General features: G+C 38.1%; 1 protein-coding gene across 14 annotated transcripts in view; it reads left to right on the top strand.

The window, feature by feature from the left end:
- Nucleotides 1-25,821, top strand: part of DST (dystonin) — a 307,129-nt gene that overhangs the window by 198,190 nt on the left and 83,118 nt on the right. For all 14 annotated transcript variants that reach the window (XM_051777805.1, XM_051777809.1, XM_051777812.1 and 11 more), the window contains 15 exons: nucleotides 886-1,038; nucleotides 3,043-3,276; nucleotides 4,563-4,844; nucleotides 8,435-8,980; nucleotides 11,379-11,555; nucleotides 14,186-14,309; nucleotides 16,155-16,363; nucleotides 16,633-16,950; nucleotides 17,128-17,294; nucleotides 17,824-17,980; nucleotides 18,237-18,363; nucleotides 20,537-20,599; nucleotides 21,367-21,602; nucleotides 23,256-23,385; nucleotides 24,989-25,188. In XM_051777805.1, coding sequence (XP_051633765.1) covers nucleotides 886-1,038; nucleotides 3,043-3,276; nucleotides 4,563-4,844; nucleotides 8,435-8,980; nucleotides 11,379-11,555; nucleotides 14,186-14,309; nucleotides 16,155-16,363; nucleotides 16,633-16,950; nucleotides 17,128-17,294; nucleotides 17,824-17,980; nucleotides 18,237-18,363; nucleotides 20,537-20,599; nucleotides 21,367-21,602; nucleotides 23,256-23,385; nucleotides 24,989-25,188 — 3,123 coding nt within the window. The remainder of the gene's footprint in view (nucleotides 1-885; nucleotides 1,039-3,042; nucleotides 3,277-4,562; nucleotides 4,845-8,434; nucleotides 8,981-11,378; nucleotides 11,556-14,185; nucleotides 14,310-16,154; nucleotides 16,364-16,632; nucleotides 16,951-17,127; nucleotides 17,295-17,823; nucleotides 17,981-18,236; nucleotides 18,364-20,536; nucleotides 20,600-21,366; nucleotides 21,603-23,255; nucleotides 23,386-24,988; nucleotides 25,189-25,821) is intronic.

Here is a 25,821-nt window from a genome sequence, read left to right as displayed (position 1 = left end):
CATGACTTTTTTTGACTGAGACAGGTTAGAGGGACAAACATATGAGTAAATCAGCCAAGATATTTGCAGTTCTAGGCATGGGCACTGGGAAAGCTCTGAGTCAAGTTGTGACAGTTACGTCTTCAGCTGGGATGGATGCAGTTGGCAAGTGTAAGCAGCCTTTGTAGGGTAAAAGGAGGCTGATAAGATACTGCAGCATAACTACATCTCCTCTTACAGAAGCACTCTTAAGACTCAGAATCACCACCTCAGCCCCCATTTTATGCATAATGAAAAGTACCTTAGCATTCTGTAGACTTTGTATTATTTTGCCATTCTAAGAACATTTGTTTCCACCATATTTTGTGAAAGAAGCATAAAATTGAGTATAGGAAAGGCACAGATAAGATTTCTAGGATTTTGTAACAATAATGAACTTGCATGTTTTGTTCTACTGTACTGCTTAAAAAGTCCACAGTTTCTATTCAGGTAACATATTTTGCATACCAACAAGAGCTAACTCACATTCACAACTAACCTCTGTTTTGATGTCCTTTTTTCAGAATTAATAGTGTTTATCACAGGTTCCAAGTGGTTAAGAAACTGGATTTTCACTCTTGTCATTTGGAGATTTCATCTTTCACATATGTGCATGGCCAGACTACTATTGGGCAATTCCATCAAACATGGTCTCTTTTACTTACAACATATTTGAGGTTTATCCATAACTTCTGTATGTTCATCTTGCTCTTTGTACCACTGCTATCATGTTTACAGCATACTTTTAAAATTATTGCTTTGCAATATTGATGTTCAAAGATATTCTAATACTTATTAGTGTGTCTATTGATTCCTGAAGTGAGGACTTTTTGTTTTATTGTTCAATTGTACTTGGCTCTAATGTAGGATGTGGCTGAACGGCAGCAGGAATGCAAAGAGAAACTGCAGGAAATCTGTGATTTGCTTACGCAGACTGAAAATCAACTCATTGGACAGCGAGAGTCTCTTGTTATTGGAGACAGCAAGGCTGAGCTGGAACAATGCCAGACCAAACAGGAGGTAGGCACAATTCTAGTCAGAGAAGTTAAAGAAGACTGAGTGCAGAGGAGAGTGACTAGACTCTTTTGTTGAGTAACAAGACTTGTCATGTGAGAGGAGAATAAAACAGATTTGTTTGACCTACGGAAAGTAAAGGCTTAGTGGCTTGCATTTAAACTGCTGCCCGTGACTACACTCCAGTATGTGCCAGTGGGAGAACAGAAACTTCCAAATGAGGAGACACCAGAATAAAGAGTATGTGCTGCACATTTAAGGAAGCACTCTTGAAGCAGGCATGAATTTTGTTAATATATTAGTTTAAGATTGTTCCTGTCAAATGTGATAAAATCACAAGTTTTTTTATGCTAAAATAATTCAACCACCTTTTTAACTGGTATCAGGGTGTGTTTATTCCTGTTCACAGTATTTTGAAAAATTTTGCTGCAAGGCTTTCTCTTGCCTGAGGCTTTCCATTGCCTCACTCTTGTTTTGGTTTGAATTCTGGTTTTTATTAGTGTTTCTTATAATCTCTTTGATATCCTCATGTAACAAAGCCCTTTCAGTTTGCTTACTTTCCTTACTCTTCAGCTGTTACCAGTAATCTATAAGCTTTGACTATGTCCTGACTGATATTGAGTTTGTGATAGTTAAAGAACTGAAGGACTTGGTGTTCTTCTTCTTCCTCCTTCTCCTAGTAGTAGTTGGCTATACTGTAGAACTCCGAGTCACGTTTAGTAATCTATAAAGGCAGAAATTTCCTTGTTCATCTTGCCTTGCTTTATTATTCTTCAAAGTGATACATCTAATTTGTCAAAGTTTTCTTATAGTTAGTGGAAAGATACATACCCCTTTGGTATCTCTTACCTGTCTTAAGAATTTGTGGCCTAAATGGGGTATCTAGGGGAGTGAAGAACTGATGCAGCATATGGTGCCTTTTTCTTTTCCCGATCATCTGTGACTGCCTAGCAGACGAGTTGTTATTTTCTGTCTGGTTTCTTATAGTTGCCATTGAAAAAGTGTGTCTTAAGAGGGAATAGATGTTAAAAAAGGTCTTTTATATGTCAAGTCAGCTTTCCTCCTCAGTGAGCTGTTTGAAAGGGAGCACAGAGATCTTAGTCAAAGGAGCATCTTGTCTTGATACAGTGTCCCCAGGAAAATCTTTCTAATATACTTGCTGAAGTGTTAAAATGAGCTGCAGTTTTAGGTGCCTAACTATTCCATAATTGCTGCAAAATCCTTAGTCTAGAATGAGAATCAAATATTCTGTCTTGCAGCTCCAAGATTGTTACACTGCATATAAAGATAAAAAATGTCATTGTTTCAGTAACTGGGTGAATGTGCTCAACAACATAATTGTTATAATTAAAGCTCCTCTCAGATAACTGGGAGGCAGTCTAGGAAAACTGCTTTGGATAAACTGAAACTAAGTATGTGTCCTCTGTGAAATTCAATGGATGCAAACATTCTTCTGAGACTAAAATATTATGATTGATTAAAACTAAAATAAAAGTATTCTTATGCCATTCCTGGCCTGAACAAAACAAAAAAGTATGGGAAAACTTCCAACTGGGAAAGACAACTACAATTTTCTAACTTTTATTCAGTTGCTTTATTTTTAGCAGCTTTCTGTTAGGATAGTAATGGAAAGAATTTGTCAGGAGACTCACTAACTGAAATGTAGCAGATTTCTACAACATAAGACATATGTTTTTCTCCATCATGGAAATGCAATATTTTAGCTTCTAAAGAAAGGAAAAAAAGTGACCTGAGTCTGAATAACAGTGTAAGCCAACAGACTTGGAATTTAAAAATAAAAAAAAAAGATTGAACCGCAAGAACATTGTCAGATGTTGATGTCTTTAAATTTAATAATTCTATCTGCAATTTAGTGATGTATAATATACTTTCCCAAGTTAGAAAGGACCAGTATGGTGCTTACCCCAGAAAAGAGAGTTCCAATAAAGTTAATTGGACGGATCTGGTGAATAATTTACTTACTTCTATGTGCTTTCTTTTTTCTTAAAGGAGATACAAAAAGACATGAGAAGAAGTGCCCAGACACTGGCAGAGATTGTGAAAAATACTGAAACCTTCTTGAAAGAGAATGGAGAAAAGTTGTCACAAGAAGACAAGACTGTTCTGGAACAGAAACTGAATGAAGCTAAGACAAAGTGTTTGCTTCTTAGCCAGAAGGCAGAAGAGTCCAAAAAAGAACTCGATAAAGCTATGACAACAGTGATTAAGCAGGAAACAGAAAAGGTTTTTAGGCAACCGCTTCATACCTTTATTCAAACTTTTTACATGTCTTGTGGGACTAGTCTTGCAATTTACCCTTGTGTGGTGGGTTTATCCTGTCTGGATGCCATGTACTCACCAAAGCCATTCTGTCACTTCCCTCCTCAGCTGGATAGGGGAGAGAAAATGTAATGAAAAGCTTGTGGGTTGAGATAAGGGCAGGGAGAGATCACTCACCTGTTACTGTCATGGGCAAAACAGGCTTGACTTGGGGAAATTAATTTATTACCAATCAAATCAGAATAGGATAATGCAAAATAAAAACTAAATCTTAAAAATACCTTCCCTCCACCCTCCTTTATTCCTAGGTTCAGCTCCAGAATTCTCTCCCTCATTCCCACCACTGGTGCAGGGGGATGGAGAATGTGGGTTAAGTCAGTTCATCACACATTGTCTCTGCCACTCCTTCCTTCTCAGGGAAAGGACACCTCACACTTTTCCTGTGCTCCACTGTGGGGTCTGTACCATGGGAGACAGTTCTTCATGAACTTCTCCAAGATGAGTCCTTCCCACAGGCTGCAGTTCTTCAAGAACTGCTCCAGTGTGGGTCCCCCCATAGGGTCACAAATCCTGCCAGGAACCTGCTCCAGCATGGACTTCCCATGGGGTCGCAGCCTCCTTCCGGCATCCACCTACTCCAGCATGGGGTTCTCCATGGGCTGCAGGTGGATCTCTGCTCCACCGTAGACCTCCATAGGCTGCAGGGGGACAGCCTGCCCCACCATGGTCTTCACGATGGGCTGCAGGGGAATCTCTGCTCTAGCTCCTGGAGCACCTTCTTCACTGATCTTAGTGTCTGCAGAGTTGTTACTCTCACACATTCTCACCCCTCTTCAGGCTGCAGTTTTTCATGCACCCTTCTTAACTATGTTATCCCAGAGTTGTTACCACCGTCACTGGTGGGCTCAGCGTTGGTAAGTGATGGGCCCATCTTGTATCTGGCTGGCACTGGCTCTGTCAGGCACGGGGGAAGCTTTTGGCAGCTTCTCACAGAAGCAATCTCTGCAGCCCTCCCGATACCAAAACCTGGCCACTCAAACCCAACACATATTGATAAACTGTAGAGTAACTAATGAACATTTGGGTAACTAATGAACTGCTAGTTTATTTTCTTATTAAAAAACCAGCAACTTCTATGTCAATCAAAAATTCTCTTTAATGTTAATGTATTTTAAATGGTCTGTTTGCATATGATATTTTGTGATGCTTAAAGAAGATTTCTAAACTGAAACTGTGAAATTTTAATGTAGGTTGCAGCCATAGAACAGCTGGAAGAAAGCAAAAACACAATAGAAAATCTTTTGGATTGGTTATCAAATGTGGATAAGGAAGCGGAGCATGGCCGGAGATTTAAGAAAGTTATAGAACAGAATGGAACACACTTTGAAGAAGGAGATGTGCAAGTTTTGGAAGGAGAGGAGGATGATGTCAATGGTAATCTGCTGGAAATGCAGCCAGACATTGAAACTCAGGTGGATGGACTAGTAAAAAGCACAGATGATAATCTGAACCAGCAGTATCAGAAAGTCAAGGTACTGTTTTTACTGGATGTGTTCAATATTTAAGTGCTAAGCATATTAGTTCTTATTCAACATAAGTAAATTCAATCTCATCTGTTCTGTCATGGGCTTTGGAACAGACACTAGGAAGATTGTGATACATAGTGGTAGGAATTTCAGTAGTTAGAATGTATTGCACATTTATTAGCTTTTTTTGCTATAGTTGTTTTTTTTTTACTATAGTTGTTTCCTGCAGCTAAATGTAAAGAATCTTTGTGGTAAGGCTATTATTATTTTGTATTTTGAGAAATTAATGCAGGTAAATAAAATGCAAAAAGTAGCAATGTGAACTCATACCCTTTATGTGACTTTTCCAAAAATCTTTGTGATAGCCAAATTATGCAAATTAGCCCTGGAATCACCTGTAAACACTGATTGCCAGTGGCTGCAAATGGTAGTTTACTGAAATTACTATCTTCATTCCTCATAACTTTAACACATGGGCAAAGCAGTATTTGAAGGCTTCAGAAGGGTGAGTTACATAAAATCACAATGCGCCATTTTAAAAATAGATTTTCCAGGTAAGGAAGCATTTAAAATAATAAGAGCTCAGTTTTTTGGTGTTTGTTGACTTACAGTTGAGAAACCCAGAACATTTCATCATGGCTAGGCTTCGCGAATGAAGATTTGGGAAGGCTCTATCCATGTTTGTTACAAGCGAGCTGGTGGCTAAAAAGGCCAATACGAGACAGGCACGTCCGGTTGCAAAAGGCATAACAGAAAGACTCCTTAGGTGGTAAATTCTGCAAGGCACGGTTCTTTCTGCGTTGCCTTTTCTCCTCGAGAGTGATCCTGTGTGCGTTCTCAAAAGCCTCAGCAGCGTTATAGATGGTGTGTCTCCAGACCTCCTGACTGGAGGCCAGAGTAGACCAGTTATGATGATCAATATGGCCAAGGCCGAGATGTTGTTTCAGGGAGTCCTTGTATCTTCTCTTCGGGGCTCCTCTCTTGCGGCAATCAGTGGCAAGTTCACCATAAAGCAAGATCTTAGGGAGGCGGTGGTCCTTCATCCTTGAGACATGCCCTGCCCATCGCAGCTGTGTTCTCAGCAACATGGCCTCAATACTTGTGACTGCTGCTTGTTCTAGAACAGATGTATTGGTCACATAATCTGACCAGTGGATGTTTAGGATTGTACGGAGACAGCGTTGATGGAGGCATAACAGGAGTTGCAGGTGGTGGCGGTAGATGACCCATGATTTGGAACCATATAAAAGAGTAGACAGCACTATGGCTCTGTAAACATTGATCTTGGTACTTTTCTTCAAGTGTTTATTTCGCCAAACTCTTTTATGAAACTTTCTGAAAGCACTATATGCCTTTGCTAACCTGTTGTCTCTCTCTCCGCCAATCTTACCATCCGAGGAGATGAGGCTACCTAGGTAATTAAACTGCTGGACTGATTTGAGTTCTGATTGGCCAATGGTAATATGGGGATGATGGAAGACTTCCTGAGGTGCAGGTTGATAGAGACCTTCAGTCTTCTTTAAGCTGACTTCCAGCCCAAAGAGCTCAGCAGCCTCAGCAAAGCAAGATGTTAAACGCTGCAGGGCTGCTTCTGTGTGGGTGGCGTCATCAGCCAGGGTGGTGTCATCAGCATAAAGCAGCTCCCGGACAAGATGGTTTAAGGTCTTAGTGTGGGCCTTCAGTCGCCTTAGGTTGGAAAGGCTTCCATCAGTACAATATCGAATGTAGGTACTGTCCTGATCCTCAAGGTCTGCAGTGGCCCTTTGGAGCATCCTGCTGAAAAAGACTGTGAATAGGGTTGGTGCAAGAACGCAGCCTTGTTTTGCACCATTAGTTATTAGAAAGGGCTCAGAAAGTGCATCACCATAACTGACTTGGCCGCGCTGATCCTCATGGAGTGAGATGATCATTTTAAGGAACTTGGGGGGACAACCTAAACATTCCAAAATCTGCCATAGACCTTCTGCTCACAGTATTGAAAGCCTTGGTGAGGTCAACAAAGGTTACATAGAGACCTTTGTTCTGTTCCCTACACTTCTCTTGCAGTTGTCTGAGAACAAACACCATGTTTGTGGTGCTCCTGTTGGCTCTGAAACCACATTGGCTTTCAGGTAGAATTCCTTCTGCTATAGTGGGTATTAGTCTGTTCAAAAGTATTCTTGCCAGGATTTTGCCAGCAGAGTAATACTACGGTAATTTGAACAGTCTGATTTAATTCCTTTCTTCTTATACAAGGTGATGATGACTGCATCTCAAAGGTCTGATGGTAGTTTGCCTAGTTCCCAACAGCGTAGTACGAACTCGTGAAATTTAGCATGGAGTGCAAGACCCCCATGTTTCCAGACTTCAGGTGGAATTCCATCAACCCCAGCTGCCTTCCCAATTTTCACCTGCTGTATGGCCTTAAGGGTTTCTCCTAAAGTGGGGGCAGTATCCAATTCATACTTCACTGGTTGTTGTGTGATACCCAGAACATTTAGGTGTGGGTTGATGGACATTTTAATGAAAATTATTATGCTTATAGCTGATACTATTTTGGATTTCCTTTCATATTAAAGAAAAACCCCAACCAAAACCCCCCAAGGCAACCTAAGAAAATAAGATACTTTGGTTTTGTGTACATGATGTTTTTACTTCCACTTTTTTGACAGTTCTTTTTTGCACCTAGTGCCTACTGAAAAATTGCCCACTGTACTCATGAAAAAAACAACAACGGTCTATTTTCATCACTATTTTACATGAGAATGGAAGACCTTCAAGAATGAAGAACTTTTTTAAAGAATATATTTGAATCATGGGTTTTATTTGTCATACTGTTCTAGTTAGTGTGGCTTAACTTTTTTTATCAGATTGAAAAATTTACATGCATAGACTCTCTCTTGATTTTGCATGTCAAAAGGACTTGCTTTGTGACTAACTATATTGATAAGAATCACTCCTCTTGATTTTGAAAAACAAAATTTCAAACCCCAGGTAATAATGTTTGTTCACTCAGTGTAAGGAGAAAGTATCTGTATTATGTTTGATGCTTTCACTCATTTTAGTCTGCTTGTCTGTAATGGTAGCTGCAATATAAGTAACAGGAAATGGACAGTTTTGATTTACCTACCTTTGAATGCTGTATTTGTTAAATCCCATTTTGAGACAGAGAAACAGGAAAATTTATATTACACTGAGCACACTACCATAAATGCTAAGTAATAAGCAAATAATTTATATTAGGGGAAAAGGTTAAAGAGATTGATAAAGTCTAGTTTTGCTCCACAGTGCTGTCTTTTAGAACTATAGGGTAAAATGTTTGTGTTATATATATCCAGACATTGCTGAGTTGCAGTGATTATTTGAAGACATCCATTTAGTCATGGCTTGTGTGTCTGGCAAAAATTACCATTGAATGTTGTGTAAAATTTTGAAACTGCATGGAATTATGATGACCAGGAGTGACTTAAATTACTGAAAAAAACATGGGCTTTTAATAAATAATATGAAAATTAGAAAAGCCTTTTATCATTTTGATAGACTTTGTTTTGTGTATCCTTTTCTAAGGAACCATCTGAGAAGGTGCTGGTCATAGTTTATTCTTCTTTTTCTTGTAGGCTCAGCATGAGAAAATTATTTCACAGCAGCAAGCTATCATAGTAGCAACTCAGTCTGCTCAAGCACTGCTGGAGAAACAAGGGCACTACCTTTCCCCCGAAGAAAAAGACAAGATGCAAAGGAACATGAAAGAGCTGAAGGCTCAGTATGAGACTGCTTTAGCCGAATCAGAACGGAAAATGAAACTGACTCATTCCCTAAGAGAAGAACTGGAGAAATTTGATGCAGACTATAGTGAATTTGAAACCTGGCTGCAGCAGGCAGAACAAGAACTTGACAATTTGGAGGCAGGGGCTTCTGACTTCAGTGGTATTATGGTCAAACTGAAGAGGCAGAAGAGTTTTTCAGAAGATGTTATATCTCACAAAGGTGACTTGCGGTATATTACGATTTCTGGACAAAGAGTTTTAGATGCTGCAAGGTCATGTAGCAAAAGAGATGGTGTGAAGGTTGACAAAGATGGTATCGATACTTCAGCAACATACACTGAAGTGCAAAATAAACTGGATAGTGCCTCAGATCGCTTCAAATCCCTCTATACTAAAGTAAGTTTTATTTATACTGAATTGGAAAGACTACTGTAATTGATTTAGCAGTTTGTATAGACAGGAGTTAGCTGATGAAACAAACACTGTGGGAAGTTGTAAATTCTTTTTTTCTCAAAGTTAAATAACAGAACAAGATGCTTTTCTAGAAGATCTGCTTTAGTCAAGTGCTGGACTATTTAACGTCTGAATGGATGAAATTTTCTACTTCATGTAATAAGGGACAAATGGAACCAGATTTCTTCATTGTTCTTTCCAGCCTTTAACAAACTCTGAATTTGTGGCAGTACAGGATGTCTGAGTAACATTTTGGGGTGGAAAGAAATTGTAATACTTTTAGATGGATAACATTTCTTTATGTTACTTGCAATATTTCCTACAACTGCTTGTTTACTTGGCTTCCTATTAATAAAATGAGTGCAGAAAGAGAGGAACTATGCCAAGAGTAACATGCAAAATTTCAGATTGGTTTGTATCCTGAAGTAGTTTGTCCCAATGTGACCTTTGTTGTCTACACTAGGCATGCAGGAACATAGTCATTTGAAGATAGAAATTCTTTTCTGCTGCTCTGCCAAGTAAACATTTTATCCTTAACAATCTGAGATTAGTCTATAACTAATGAGTAATTAGCAATGCAAATCCTCCATGTACCTTAAAGAGGGAAGATAATCTATCTCTCTGTGCCAGGTTCATGTATGGAATCTGTCTGGTAGAATTAGACAAACATCGCCAACTGGTCTCACATGCCAAATTTCCAGCTGTTTTCAAAAAACCAACACCTTGTTCAATATTGAAAATATTCCAGAATTTTGAACTTTTGGGATAATTATTAATTGAACCATTTAAGAGAGAGTTGCTGTCAGTATCCTTTGACCATGCCATTTCATAATTTTCTAAGATCATAGGTTCAAATTCCTTAGTAGAACTTCAGTGTCCACTGGTACTGTGTTGGTCTGCAACAGTGGCCATCTTTGTCTGGAAATTTTTATCTCTTTAAGGTTTTTTTTGTCAGAAGTATAAATTATGTAAAGACACGGATTTGATTGCTTGATTACGAAAACAGTGTAAAACTTGTTTTCTCGGTATGTGAAGGTAGCTCTTCATTTACAAAAGCTCGTTTTCATTTTCCCATTCAACTTGTATGAACAGGGAAGCTAAAGCTTGTTAGATTTTCTGCAGTTGGTTTATTGGATTAGTCTTGAGTATGAATGTAAAGATTTCATTGCAAAATTTTCAGAGAGCTTTTTTTATGCACATAAAAACACTACACCAGCAGCTTGATTTTTGGTCTCGTATTTGTCAACTTACAAATTCTGTTCTTTCCATATATAGATTTAGTAGAGTTAAAGTAGACATACTTTAAATATTTGACAGTAATTATCCAGAGCAAAGTAGACTTTTCAAGTCTTGAAGGACAGAATTCTAAAAAGTGAGATCATCCCCAATTAGTGAGATCTTCTAAGTGGTAAATGAATTTATAGTAACCTTTTTGCCTTTTGTAAAAGCTTCTTGCTTTTAATAAATACTTATATTGCTTTTCCTTATATATATATGCATTTGCACATATGTGAGACGTTTTTATAGGCGTATGTGTTGAAGAAATCTTAAAGTCAGTTCTTGGTTAACTGGTTATGTAAATGAATGTGTTCTATGTCTGCCCACCAGATGGAGACCGAGTACCATATGTAAACATTAAAGTAAAGTGCCTGGAAGGTTCAGAGTATAAATATTTAAAGTAACAGTTTGTAAATATTATGACTTGATACAATCATATTTTGCTTGTGAAACCATCTTCAGAAAGTCTGAAAGAGTTCCACTGACATTTTTACATGATAATTCACTGTAGACATTTTGGGGCATGCTGATGTATAGCACTAATAGGATCTTGTTCAGATGAGATTTTTAAGTGACCAAAACAATGCATACGTACAGTACCGAGCCATATCACTTTGGATTCACTATGCAGGTTAAGTATTTATGAAAGCAATACTCCCCTGTCTGTATTTTAATGAACGTACATATCTCTCCTGATTTTTTTTTAAATTTGTGGTTTCCACTGGCTACATTATTGATGTCAGAGTGCTGATAAAGAATCTTCACACTGGTGAATCAAAAAGTATTCCTGAAGCTCTTCTTATTCTAGTGCTAGAATAAGATTGCAGTTTCCCACCTGTATCGGTAAATTGATCCTAAATCACCTTTCAGGAGCACAAACTGAGAAGACCTGCATAGCCTGTCCAGCTGTCATGTCTTAGTTCAGAAATCAGGTAGACAGTGGGATGATGGCAGGAAAAAATCATGCAGTGTTTCAGGAAGGAAGGAATGTATGACTTTGGTATGGAATGCAGCACACAGTTTAATGCCTGGGTATTTGCTTGTTTGTTTTCTACTCTTTTAGTGTAGCATCCTTGGAAATAACCTTAAAGACCTGGTGGATAAATACCAGCATTATGAAGATGCCTCCTCTGGACTTTTGTCAGGTCTCCAGGCCTCTGAAATAGCTGTGAACAAACAACTATCAGAGCCAATTGCAGTGGATCCCAAAAATCTCCAAAGACAACTTGAAGAAACCAAGGTGAAAAGCTTTAAAAAGCAAAAGTACTTTTCTCCTAAAAGGAACTGCTTTTTGTCTGAAAAACAGGATGATCTAATATAATCCAAGTGGCTGCAGGCCACTTCAATTCTTGCCCTTCATGTGGGCATGCAACTTTTCTGGTTCTGAAATTTGGCAGTCCAGGGTGATACCTGAGAAGCACTGAAAAGAAAAAGGGGTGCCAAGACGGTATTAGCAGTGGTGAAAGCAAGATGTGTTTTATATCACTTAGCAAAATCTGGAAAGTTTTTGAATAAGATAGGATTTAGTGATTACAGTTGGCTATTGGAGTAGGGCTTGGGATAGAGTTCCTTATAGAGAAGTCCATTTGATTGTTGTCTGTGACTCTTGATTTTTTTCTGTTCACATTTGTGTGTTACTTCATTATGAAGGGGATCATACCAGATAAGCAGTGTGATGTGAGTAGTCTATTTGCCTGCTTCAGTTGCATCCAGTGTTATATACCCTGCAGAGAGTGAATGTAACATAATTTGCACTGCGCAGAAAACCAGTATTTTTTATTTTTCCCCACTGAGCATGTAACTCATGTCTTTATGTAAATCCTAGTAGAGGCAAAAAAAAGTTAGTGATAGAGCTTCTGAATGTAAAACTGCAGTCAGCTGCATGAAGTGTAGGTTTAGAGAAAGCTTTAGGAACTCAAGTATAAGGTCATTTATATGAAGTTTCATACACTCTGGCATCATTGAACTGACTCATATTTTCATAAACACATTCCATCACCTATGATATAAACAAACTGAAGATTATTTTTCAGTGAGCAAGGCTATTGGACCAGCATTTCCTCACTGTTTTATCTGTGTTCTGTGGAGTATCAGTGCAGGCTGGATATGTTTACTATTGACAAATCATAGTCAATGGCTTTTGGAAAGCCCATGCTTTAACCATTTCCCTTACATCAGCCTGAGCAGTAGTTACCTTTACCTATGGTACCTTTCAAATCCACATTTGCAATTGCCCAACACTTTGGTGCATGACATCAAAAGGAGACAAATAACAGCTATGTTTAAGACAACAAAATTAAAAGTGTAAGTTTTGGACTTGTAACAATGAAACAATTTAGGCACATTTGTGCTTCCAAGTGCTAGAAGAGAAGAATAACACCAATCACAATTTGAAGCTTCATTTAAACTTTTTGTTCCTTATGCCAAAGTGAATTCTATTCTCTATAATGCAAATTTTCATGGAAGTAATACAAAAGGAGTGAGTACTGGGGTTCTTTTTATGAAATGTCTAAATGGATTAGTTTCCACACAAAAGAGCACTCAATGAATATGAGTTGGGAAGAAGGGAGAGGGTACAACTTGTCAAAAGATTCAAAGGAAGAGAAAAAACAGGAGGCTGAAGAAAGAAAGCCAATTAATGAAAGCAAAACAAAGAGTATTTTGAAGAAGTCAGGTGTTGCAAGTTAAAGCTGTCCCTTGTAGCCAACACATGCAGCTGATAACCCAGCTAGACACAGACCTTGGCAGCATGATGAGGTCTAATCCTTTTATGGGGATTAACTGTTCTTCAGAATATTCTTCAGAGCCTCTGGCATCAGCTTGCTTGCCTTCTGCCAGCATACAAAGTTTTCTGGTACATCTTTTTTTTTTTTCTTTCTTTCTTTTTCTTTTATATTTTTTTCCACACAAGTACTAGTGTAAGGAAAGTTCCTCTTCAGGTCTCTCTGAGATTCATTGTGTCAGTTTGGTCAGCAAGATGTACTGTGATCTGGTTGTGCTCTGGAGGCCATTGTTGAATGCACTGACATGTCTTCTTTGTCCTGGCAGGGCACATAGCATTTACCTTTTGCTTCATATATTCATTGAGTTAGTGTGTATCAAAAAATAAATGAGAAGCACCTTCATTTTGGACTTGTATAACGTGCAAGTGAATAAAAACAAACGTACATCATACAGAGATGCACCTAGCACAGAGGCCTAAAATAATTTAAAGATTATTTACACTAAAGTACTTTGATGTAGTGGAGAGACAAAGCGACTTTTAGAAGTTGATTCATCCTTACTGTCTTTGACTCTGGAGTGAATCATGACTGTGCTAGTATCTAAACATGTGTTCCTTGGTTAGATGGACAAACGTAGGAAAAATTCAGTGACACTGACTCCAGGAAGTTCCTGTCTGTGAAGGCAATCATATTGTTTCAAGCTGTTCCTATTTACACTATGATGTCAGCCTGATCCTTTGTCAATACTACTTGTGGTGAATGTGTAACTGCTGCTGCTGACTGTATGTTTTTCCCCTGAATTGTTGTTGGATGCTGAGTTGAAAAATATGTTTATTATATGGAGTCTGTACAAGTGGTCTTTAGAAACAATTAATCAAAAGACACATTTTGAAGTTACATGCAAGAAATCAGTTGAGTCGGACAAGCATTCTAAAACAGAAGACAAAAAAGATGGTGAATGAACTAAACAAGGGCCAGAAGGTCAACAGCATTCAGAGCCACTCATCAGGATTTTTCTTAGGGAGAGGTCAGAAACTGAATTAGTTTATTCCCAGCACTAAGTTTAGGTTGTATGATGTATCATACCTTGCAAATGTAACTATCAACTGTACTGAAAAGCATAACTGATAATAGTGAAATTTTACAGGTTCTTCAGGGACAAGTGTCTAACCACCAAATTGCTGTAGAAAAACTGAAAAAAGCTGCTGAAGTGTTATTGGATACAAGGGGAGAGCTGACACCAGACAAAGATGAGATTCAGAAAACTCTGGGTAAAATATTTGCTTTTCTTAATACCTCTTTTTATCACTTGTGTCTGCATGCAGGTTGTGGAAGAGACAAAATACAGAGCTTCCACATTCTTGTGTCACTGTTCAAGTCCATGTTTTGTTGAGTCATAAGCCATTACAATACAGCAACTTCATTGTTGGTCTCTCTCCTACATTGATCCATATGCTTTTCACTTAAAAGCTGTCATTTCATTTTTGCACTTTTTTTTTCCCCAAAATAGGGATTGCCAAGCAAAGGTAGTGATTTGCTGAGGATCATAAATTCTTCAGTGGGAAGGAGCATGTTCAGGTTCAAGAAACATTACTTTAACTACCTATTTCCAAGCAGTTATTTGAAGTTTACTGAGCTGAGGGATTATTTCCTTCTGACTTTAAGAAACTAACTGTGATGAGGTTGACCTTGGCTGGCTGCTCTTTCACTTCCCTTGCCCAAGCGGATGGGGGTAGAAAATAAGATGGAAAAGCCCGTGAGTTGAGATAAAGATGTTTACCAATTACTGTCGTGGGCAAAACAGACTTGACCTGGTGAAAATTAACTTTCATTTATTGCCAAATAAAACAGGTTTCAAAAGTGAGAAACAAAGACAAATTACAGCAATGCTATCCTCCACCTCACTCTTTTTTCCAGGCTCACTGTCACTCCTTCCTTCCCAGCTACTCATATCCTTCCTGCCAAACAGTGCAGTGTGGATGGAAAATGGGTGACTGTGGTCAGTCCGCAGCAGCTACTCTCTTCTCTGCTTCTCCTCCTCATGTGTTTCCCCTTCTCCAGTGCGGGACCTCGCCACAGGCTGAAATCTTTTGGGATAATAGGATGCAGTTTCTTCAGGAAATAACCACCTCCTCATGCACTGTGGTTATCTGCTCCAGCATGCTCCTCCACAGTTTTCAGGGGAATCTCCGCTCCAGCAGCTGGAACACGTCTTATCCCTCTTTCTTGTCTGACCTTGATGTCTGCAGGGCTGGTTTTCACACTTTCTTTTCCCTCATTTCTCAGTCCCATGCAGTGTTTTCCCCTTTCTTAAATACATTTTCGAGAGGCACCACCAGCTTGGCTGAAGAGATCAGCTGTGCCTTCTGGCGGGTCAGCTGTAGTTGGCTGAAATCATCTGTGTCTTTCATGGGGTAGCCCTTGGCCTCTTCTCATACAGGCCAAAAAACTTGTGACTAACAAAACCTTACACCACCAAAACATTAACACCTACACTCAATACTTTTCCACTATCAGTTGTGAGAAGTAGCACAGCATGACATTCACCACTGTCTAAAGTTTGAAGACTCTCTCTGTGTATCACACAACTATCTCTTACTGGAATCCCAAAAGTAACTTGCAGAACAACAAAAAACCCAACTGTAGGCTTGTCTCTTTGGAGCTGGTGATGAAACTCCATAGGAGATATATGGAGCTTGTAACTTTCAGAGAGTTATCTCGAAAGTGTTGAATGTCTAAGGAAGAAACATCTGGAAGAACTTCTCAGCTCTCACAATAACACAAGAGACATAATTGTAGAAGACCTGTCTTAATAACCTGCTATTTTAGTTCTTGGTAACAGTCTACAGCTGTCTTAAGGTAGAGCTTCATTGGAACCAGTTTCTAAAGCTGGGCACTACAGCTGTAAGCTGCTTCCTCATTTCCCTTGTCTTGTGTGTTTCTTTGCTCTGTTTGAGGATTTTGATCTTTGATTCTGCATTATTAGTGACTGAAGCTGATATTTTTTTCTTCATTCTGATGTAGCAATTTTTGACTCAACTGGTAAGAACGAGTAAAACGAGTTAAAAGCTTAGTTTGACTAGAGGAAAATATTGAAATTATTTTCTCTTTATCAGATGGTATTGTGGAGAGGTATGACAATTTATCCAAATCTGTGAATGAAAGGAATGAGAAGCTTCAAGTAACTCTCACACGATCCCTAAGTGTGCAGGATGGTTTGGATGAAATGCTGGATTGGATGGAAGGAGTTGAAAAGGGCCTTAAGGAACAAGAACAAGTGCCTTTGAATTCTGCTGCTATTCAGGATATTATTAGTAAAAGCATTGTAAGTAGCATTCTTTGAAAGAAGAAACATATGTTTCATAATGCAGATTTCAAGAAAGAATTAAAATCTTAGTTTGTCACCTTTAATGGATTCAAAATACTTGATAAGAGGACTGTTATGTGAAGTAAAACTGCACATAAGGATTTTTGTAGCTGAAATAGATCTACACTGCTGGTCTAACCATACTGATTTGTTGCTTTATATGGTGGACCAGGTTTACTTCTTAAAATTTAGTTTTAAGGAGTGCAAAGCAGTTCTGTTTGTTTCAGATGCTGGAACAAGACATTGCGGGTCGCCAAAGCAGTATAAACACTATGAATGAAAAAGTGAAGAAGTTCACGGAAACAGCAGATCCATCCACTGCATCCACGCTGCAAGCGAAAATGAGTGAACTTGCAGGACGGTTTTCTGAAGCAAGTAACAAGCATAGAGAGAAGCTTCTGAAAATGGAGGAGTTGAAGACTAAAGTGGAGTTATTTGAAGGTCTGTCAGAAAAACTTCAGTCATTTCTAGATGAGAAGAACCAGGCCCTCAGTGAGACAGAGGCACCAAGAAAAGATGTCAGTGAAGTGTCTCAGTACATGCAGGTACTGTAGCATTCAATTTGTATATATTGTGTATTTTTAGTCTAACTCCTCTAAGTGATTGAACAATAAATAAGGCATGCTTTTTTCCCAGCTTTGGTTGGTTAGCTAAAATCAAGAGTTTAATTTTCAACTAGTGATTGTTAAGTCTAGTATGAAGAATGTAATCCTATTTTGCAGGAAGCTAGTGTAGAATTGGCACAACACAAGAAGGATCTGGAAGTTTTGAAGCAGCTTCTTGAAGAACTTTCATTCCATGCTCTTCCTGGAGATAAAGCATTGGTATCAGAAAAAGTAAATGCTTTATCTAAGAAATTCAAAGAGGTAGAGGAGACTATAAAGGAAAAGTAAGTTGAATAATCAAAGTGTTTCCGCTTTGGCTAATAACATAGTGTGAATGTTGTGATGACTGCTATCCTTTTGTGTGCAATCTCAAGAGACTGCAGTTAACCAAAGTGAGGGATTTTTATTTAAAGAGAAAGATTCTATTTGAAAATGCCTCTGTAGTTAGTCTGTCTGGCTCAAGAGCACTAATATGGACTGTAAAGACAAGTAACTTTTCAAATTTGCAGGAGTCCTGGCAGTTTTAAGAAAACCCTTCTCCCCTTCTCTGATAGAACAGAAATTGCTGCTTGTGCATATTGCTTTAGAGTACCATTTGGTATCAAGCTGCAAAGGAAAACTGGAGAAATTATAGAAGATTCCATATAAGTTACCTTTACAGCAAGACTAGATTTTGTACATTCTGCTTATATCCCTAACATTAGCTTTTGTGACACTTTGAATTTAGGAATAGTGATATTGGATTGATAATATCAGTTGGTTTAATTATCAGATGGAATACTAGCATTCCTTTAATTGTTTTTAATTGTCTAGAGAAGAGGATGTATCTTCTTGTCAGAAACAAATGGATACTTTTGAGCTCCTTGTAGAATCATTAAAGAAATGGATAAAAGAGACCACAGGACGAATTCCAGCAGGACAACCCTCCCTGAATACAGAAGAGTTAAAGAAACCTTTGGAAGATACATTGGTAAGCTATTGTAGAGGAAAAGTGAAATCTGGCTGAAAGAACTAAAGGATCTATTACAAACATTAAAGTACAGATTTAAGGTGTAAGCAGTCATAGTGACTGGGATTAGGGAACTTGCAGTCTGCATTTACATTCACATTTCCTTTGCACGTTTGCAGGGGATTCCCAAGTAGCAGAGCTGTTCCTTTCTTTACAATAAATCTTTTAAGTCTGAAATCAGTTTTGTAATGATCAAATTACTATCTGTCTTAACCAGAATTTAAAAGATGAATGGACATTAAAAGCACCCGAACTGCAGAAAATGAATAGCAGAGGAACTTTGCTGTGTAACCTAATTACTGCTGTGACTTCTCCTGCAAAACTGAGAGCAGTTGCCAAGTCAGGTATGCATTTGTATAATCAGGTAAGCCTTATATTTCAGGAATTTTTAAAACCTTTAAGACAAAAATTAAAATATTTCACCTTTGGATTAGCATTCTGAATATTATGGCTCGTGAGAAGTCATTTAGCTATGTCTCTTCTGACCATTGTATGCTATGATTCTCATTCAAACTGTCTAATTGCTGTAGTAATTCAATACACATTCTAATTGTTTTACTCTGCCAAAATTGTGTAAAAGTGCTCTGATGTTAATGATTAACAGGTCCTAAAGCTGTTACTTTGGTATGTAGTTCTCAGATAATGAACAAAATAGCAGTATCACAGTTGCCTTCACCTCACCCCAGAAAGCTTCTGATACTGAGAAGTCGACTTACTCTGATCAGTGTTCAGTGCTTCACTGTCTTCAAGTCTGCAAGCAGGAGAAATACAAACCTTGCTTTTGCAAACACTGATGTACCTGCACAGAGATACCTCTTTAATGGCCAGAAGGCTATTCTGTGATACCAGGCAAACACAGAAGGGTTTGCAGAGTCATGGAATTTTTGTTAGAAGAGTAATGAGGACATGATTTACCTAAAAAGTGAGCCTAGGCAAACCTACTTGTCCCAATATAATAGTGTAATTAATGCTAGTCAGTGTTTTAGTTGAAACAACAGAACAGAAGGGTAGCGACTTCATATCCCAGCATGATTTTCCTGGGCCAAAATGTTTTTTCAGTCTGGACCTTCAGCTGAATTCTTTTTTACTGGTAATCAGAATTTAAAGGCAACAAATCTATTTTCACGATTTTCTGTACTCCAGTGTTAAATGTTAATTTGTTCTACAGAAACGAGTTATTCTTCTAAGTATCATTCCAGCTACAGTTCAAGGATGTGGTACCTTGGGTGTTTTAATGACCATAAGCACATTTTCAGTCAATTCTTGAACTGACTAGGTCTGGAAATAATTTCAAGTGTATTGGCCTTCATTGGTCAACTGCAAAGCACTGGGAGGATGGGGACTGCCAAAGGATACCTAGTGGGAAAAAGTAGAACACTTCCTTTCTCACATCTCTTTGTAGTAGCCGCCTGTGGTTTCATTTTTGTTTGAACTTTTAATAAAAATCTTTCAAGGAACATTTCGGAACCTTATTTGGGCTCCTTCCTCTACCTCCTTCTCTGCTTCTATGCATCCAAATAGAAAAACAGTTAAATAACTATCATGTAAGAGCAGCTGTAATCCTTCAGGCTAGAGCATTTGCCCTCCTAGACAAGAGCTTTACTGTGTTTCACTTTAGCACAGTTAAAAATACTAAAGTTGAGCTAATAGAGCATGAAGATTTACAAGACTCTGGCAGGGGCCTGTGACTTCTCTTATCTGGTTTGTTTTCTCTTGCCATCCTCCAGCTGCCACTAATGTGGTCCTCACTGTCCAGCTGGTACTGTAGGGTGGATGCATAGCCTTTTCCAAGGAAACCATTAATCTTTCTCTGTTAATTGCTCAGCTGGGAATACATATGTGCAGGAGAGCGGGAAGTGATTCTCCTTGCAGTTCTCTGCGCGTGATCACGTGCCCCAGCTCTGTGTCTGACAGTGTTTTAGAAAGCTCATGTAGCTCTGGTTCCAGAGGCTCTGAAATTATTTTAATTAGTAGGGGTGTCTGGATGAGTGGCTGCCTCCAAGTGACAGTAAGGACTTCAAGTCTAACAGTAAGGACTCCACTGTGCAATCCTTGTCATGGAGCACGTGCTGAAGTCTTGCTTATGACAATACAGGGAGGGATTAATCCAATTGGTATCAAGAGCTTTTTGTGCAGAGGTACAGTGGTAAACCATAGAGTCATTTAAGTTGGAAAAGACCCTTAAAATCATCAAGTCCAGCCATTAACCCAGCACTGCCAAGTCCAGCACTAAACCACGCCCCTAGTGCCATGTCTACATGTCCTTTAAATACCTCCAGGGATGATGTCTCAACCACTTCCCTGGTGGGTAAAGGTACCCTAAGCACATATGAACATACGCACGTGCAATGCATATGCGGTACCACTTACGGTACTAACTGGCTGGAGCTTTATTCTTTATTCTTAATGTTGTAGTAATAGCTATGTATCTTGCTGTTTTGAAGAGGAAATGCCGTGCTGGGGGGTGGTCTTCCTGGGTGGGAGTAAGCATGAGACTTCATCTCTCTTGATCCACAGGTGGCACAATATTAAATGGTGAAGCAGGAGCTCCAGGAACTCAGGATTTCCTGAAAAATAAAGGTCAGTAAAAATTTCAGCATGTGATAAAGAAATGTACTTGCCAATTGCTGATAAATATGGACGTATTTTTTAATGTTGTATATAAATCTGTTCACATCACCATCTCATAAGAAAATTATATTGACTAGGGAATGATACTAAAATTAATTATAACAATACCTATCATTATTTTCTTTGAAGACAGACTAAATCTGGCTGTGTTTCGTGACTCAAGATATAATTTTATAAATGTATACAGGGATAGCTATTTTGATATAACACATGGCTTTTGAGAAAAGCCTAATACGTGTCTATGGGGTTTGAAATTTTAACACCCACTAGCACTCACAACACACATATACACAAGTATATGTATACAAAGACACCCATTTCATATACGTTTGTGTCACTGTGACAAAGGATCTTACATAAGACCTTTATATACCGGAACTGTAGCCTAGCATGTTAAACTTTTTGTCAGGGAATTGGTGCTTAAAATACTAAAAAAACAACGGGTAGAAAGATTGAAAGGTATTTATGTAACTGTATGTATCGAAAAACTGATTTCTGTGAAATGAGAAGTCCTTGCAAATAGGAACTTATATTAGCTCATTCAGATGTAGTGTTGCCATATTTAGAGTGAATTGGAAATCACTCTAACACGTTCAGCAACTTCTTATTTGGGGGACTATTAGCTATTGTAACTAGTACTGTTTAGAAGTCCAGGTGATATTGTTTGAAAGGCTTGTAACTTCTAACATAGTTTTTGTGCATTTTTCCTTTTACAGAACTGACAACTGTTCAACAAGCTATGTCTGATGTAAATCACAGTTATGAAGATTTGGGAGTTTTATTGAATGAAAAGATTTCAGAACTAGAAAGTATGCTTTCAAAAATGCAAAATATTCAGGAAGAATCAACCTCAATGATGCATTGGTTGCAAAAAATGGATAAAACTGCATCAGACTGGGAAGCTGCTCCAACTGATAGTGAAGCGGTTAAAGTCCAAGTTGAGCAACATAAGGTAGTTTGTGCCTTCAAAAACATACTCTTTTTTATTGGTTATTGGGCAGATGCTGTGACATAACTGATATCTCAGCCTAGCTTAATGTTGCTGAGAGTATTTAGATGATCCTAGTAACCATGTCAGTCAGGCTTAGAGCAAATCTGGCAAACTCTGTCAGTGGAGAAAGGAGCACCGTGTCAGAGAGAACCAGTTTTGCAGGTCAGAAAATAGTAATTTTGGTGGACAGTTAAAATAGGTGAGGCTCTATTGATTATGCAATTAACTTTTTTGATCTCCTTAGAGGTTTAAAGGTATATACTAGATTACTTGTAATATCTGAAGGGCTGTATCTGTCCAAAAGCTGTTTCTGCAGCTGCTGATTCGCTGACACTCCACAGACCTCCTGGTCTCTGCAGCTGCAGCAGCTTATGTCTCTTCCAAGGCAGTGTTTCTCTTCAGCAGCCTTGTCATGCTTGTTAAGTTATATAGCTGCACAACAGTCTCCTCCCCACCTTTTAGCTGATTCGAGAAAACCACTGAATCAGCAGTAGGCTTCTGCCCTGTTTCAGCATTGGAGACATATGCTTCCCTAGCAATGAAGGACAGTGTTTACACATGTAAAGGTTCATCTATAAAGGGAAATGCAACGCATAGGGGAAATTCATTCCTTGCTTGTGATTGTGTTTAAACAAGGAACAGAATTTGATTTAACTGAATTTCTTTTATATTTGGCAGGTCATCCTTAAAAATTAACCTGAACATCTACCAATTTTCCTCAGAGCTGGATAACATTCAATCTTAAAATTCAGACTAAGTGTGGAATAAAACTAGCTCTTTATTTTTAACAGAGACTATGCAAAGCTAACATGAGCATCTTACCCCTGGTGTAGTAATGGGAGAATATTCACAGATAGCTGGTAAATTGAATGAGTGCTTAGGCAAGAGTCATCTAATGCAGTTGGACCTTTTACTAGAAGTTCTAAATGAAGTACAGTTTGTTCAGTGTTTATTTTAGTGGGTTTGGGATAATTAAAAAGCAACTCTCCAGGGCAAGCTTTGTTACTTAAGAACATTCGTATGAGAGCCCTTTGCCGGTTGTATAAGAACTGTTCACTTCTGTCTGCAAGAACATCATGAATTTGGATTTGCTGAGGCATGTCAGTCTCCTGTTAGGCCTCATTTTAAGCTATGGTTCTCTTTAAACTATGGTTTTAGGAGATCTACAAGAAACTGTCTGTGACAGCAGGATTTCTACTGAGGTAGAGGCCACACCACACTCCTCTCTGTTGGTGCTATTGGGGTTATTTCTACTGTGAACTGTGCTTTGCAGTAGTCAGTTTGCCTTTTGTACGTTAACAGATTCCAAATATATGTGAATATGATGGGACCTAGTAGAACTTATTTATCTGAATTCTTCTAGTTCTGTCACTTGTTCAAATTAAGCAATAATTATTAATGTAGTTTAAGTCTTTCAGGTTCTCTCTTCCAAAAAACTTTGACCAGCAACATATACCATTATAAGGTGTTTTGAGATTCATAACAGAAAAGTAGTATATAAGTGCCAGATATTTACTGTTTATCTTCATGCTTAGCATCTCAATATTAAGGACTTCAAACTTCACCATTCCTCTTTAGTCTCTTATTTATTTATTTTATCATTGAAATTTGCAGCTTTTTGAAACTGAATTAAAGCAAAGTGCTAATAAAGTGCAGGAACTAAAGGACAAAGTAACAGAGCTGCTGGAGAAGAACTCTGACTCTCCCGAGGCACCTAAGTGGAGACAAACATTGGATAAAATAGGTACTTCAGTAAAGCTGTATCATAGCTCAGTGATTTGGAAGTTGTTTTATTACGAACTTTTTAATGTATTACCAATCACTAGTATTTTTAGTATTTTTCTCCCTCCTACCCCTTAAATTCTGTGGAAATAACTCCCTTAACAGGAGTATAGATCTGGAGTAATGATAGTGATGTCCACAGGCTTTGCATTTGTATCAGTGCAGTTGAGAGAGGCTATAGCTTGACTCCCTGCTTTAGAGGGCTTTACCTTTTATCTGCAGTTAAAACTTGACTGACCAGTTGCTACTCAAGATACATGTTTTATTCTTCTTACACAATACAACAGATTAAGTTGATTCTAATTTCATGTAAAGAACAGTTTGAGTTGTTGGTAATGCTCTTTTACATGTTTTTTTTCCCCATGAACTAATGACTTTTGTCATTTGGTAGGTTTGGTAACCTTTTACTGTTTTCTAAAACTGATTCTATACATTTTGCCAAAAAAAGGGGGGAAATGACCATGTTTGGACAGTAGATTTTGAGATATTGCAGTGCATAATTGTCATAAGCTTTTAAAGATTCTTTTTAGGTTTGCCATATTTTAAATAAATTATAGGTCAGTCTTGTTCCATAGTGATAGGCATTTCTATAGCTACACCAACAGTAACTTCGAAGCTGAGGATTTTTCCAGTCTGTCCTGTTTTAAGTGAAACTCTGAAAAGTTTAAGTAGCAGGTAAGATCTCCAAGAGATCTTTTGTAATGTTGAAAGGGAATTAATACAGAATGAGCAGAGGTCAAAGACTGTGAAGCAGCAAAAAGGAATTGAAAAAACCAAAGATGAAGATCAGGGACAGGGAGAATTAGCAAGATACCAGAGCTGACTGAGCAAGCACTGACAGTTTCACAGAGGGGAAGGGGAAAGTTGCAAGACTGTAAGACTCAATGTCTCCTCTGGAAGCCACTTGCCACAAGTGGAAAAGACCATATGTTGGCGTAGATGTGAACCTAAGCTCACACAGTACTTTTGCAATAGCTATGTGCAGAAGTATTCTCATTGCCTGTCATTAGGTACCTTGTTTAGATGTCTAAATGAGACAGGTAATCTCCACAGGCTTTGAAAGCAGATGTTTGAAAGAGTTTGAGAGAGTTTGAAAGAGTTTGAAAGAGTTAGGCTTTTTCAGACAGCTGTTCAAAGTTGAAGCCTAAATTAGGGTTTCTGCTAACCCTTATAAAGGTATGAGGTTTTTTTACTGAATAAGAAGGAAGATTTGTCTCTCTAGATCAGGCACCTGAGTTATAACTGAGTACAGCCCTCTGGCTTTAATGTCATTTGAGACCAAAGCCTAAATTTAGGGGTATTTCATTTAGTAATATGCTAGTCCAGTTTTATTACATGTTGTATATTCATTGGTCTAAAAATTCCACAAGTGTCTGACCTTCATCCAAATGTATATGGGTCTGACTGTTAAAATATGTATTTGCCGAGTCACTGCAATAAGGCATCTGGAGTTAATCATCAAAAAGCCTTATGAGAGAGCTCTCTTTATGTTTCATATATAGTCTGCTGTCTGACAACCCATCTGCTAGAATATGCATGCAATATGTTAACATTATCATTGTTAGATTCCAAATGGAAAGAGCTCAATCAAGTTACATCTGAGAGACAACAAAAACTGGAGGAGTCATCAAACTACCTGACCCAGTTCCAGACAGCAGAAGCCCAGCTAAAGCACTGGCTTGTAGAAAAAGAGCTGATGGTCAGTGTGCTGGGACCACTATCAATTGATCCTAATATGCTGAATACACAAAAGCAACAGGTTCAGGTGAGTAGTGCCAACATACATTATTGATTTCCATTTCTTCTGGTATTTTTCTATTAGCAAAGTACTGTTTTGCATCTAGAGTAGATAGTGGTTAGTATGATCCATTAGATTTGTTTATCAGCTTAAGTCATAGTTGACTACAGTAATTACAAGAAAAAATTATCATAGGAATGAAGAGAGATCAGTACAGCTAAAGGAAAAAATGTTGAGAAGATACTGATCCTCTGATAGATTTTTTTTTTGTTTTGACCGTAGTGTGGTTTCTCTGGAGTGGAATGAAAATATCTCTTTGGATTTTATTAATTTGACATCTTATGGTCATTCTTTATTACAGTCTAGGCTTAGAACTAGCTTTTTGAGATTTTATTCAATAGACTGTGCCAGTAGCTAACAAAAATACAAAGGCAAGTGAAATGCAATACTGTGGATAGATATGAGGCCAAGGGTGTAAAAAACAGAAGAAAGTATAATGAAAAAGTGGAGCAGTTTGCTGACAGCAATACAGCAAACTGCAGACAAAAGAAACAAAAGTGAAATCAGATGAGGTTTCATAATGTAGAAATTTTAATTTCAAACATTTCTATTGCTGCCAGGTAATCTAAACTGATGAGAAAAAACATATTTTTTGCAAAA

This window comes from Manacus candei, unplaced genomic scaffold (genome assembly GCF_025592945.1).
Source record: "Manacus candei isolate 608988 ecotype Guabito, Panama unplaced genomic scaffold, ASM2559294v1 h1tg000011l, whole genome shotgun sequence".
NCBI classification, from domain to species: Eukaryota; Metazoa; Chordata; class Aves; order Passeriformes; family Pipridae; genus Manacus; species Manacus candei.
This window is presented reverse-complemented; position numbering and strand designations above follow the sequence as displayed.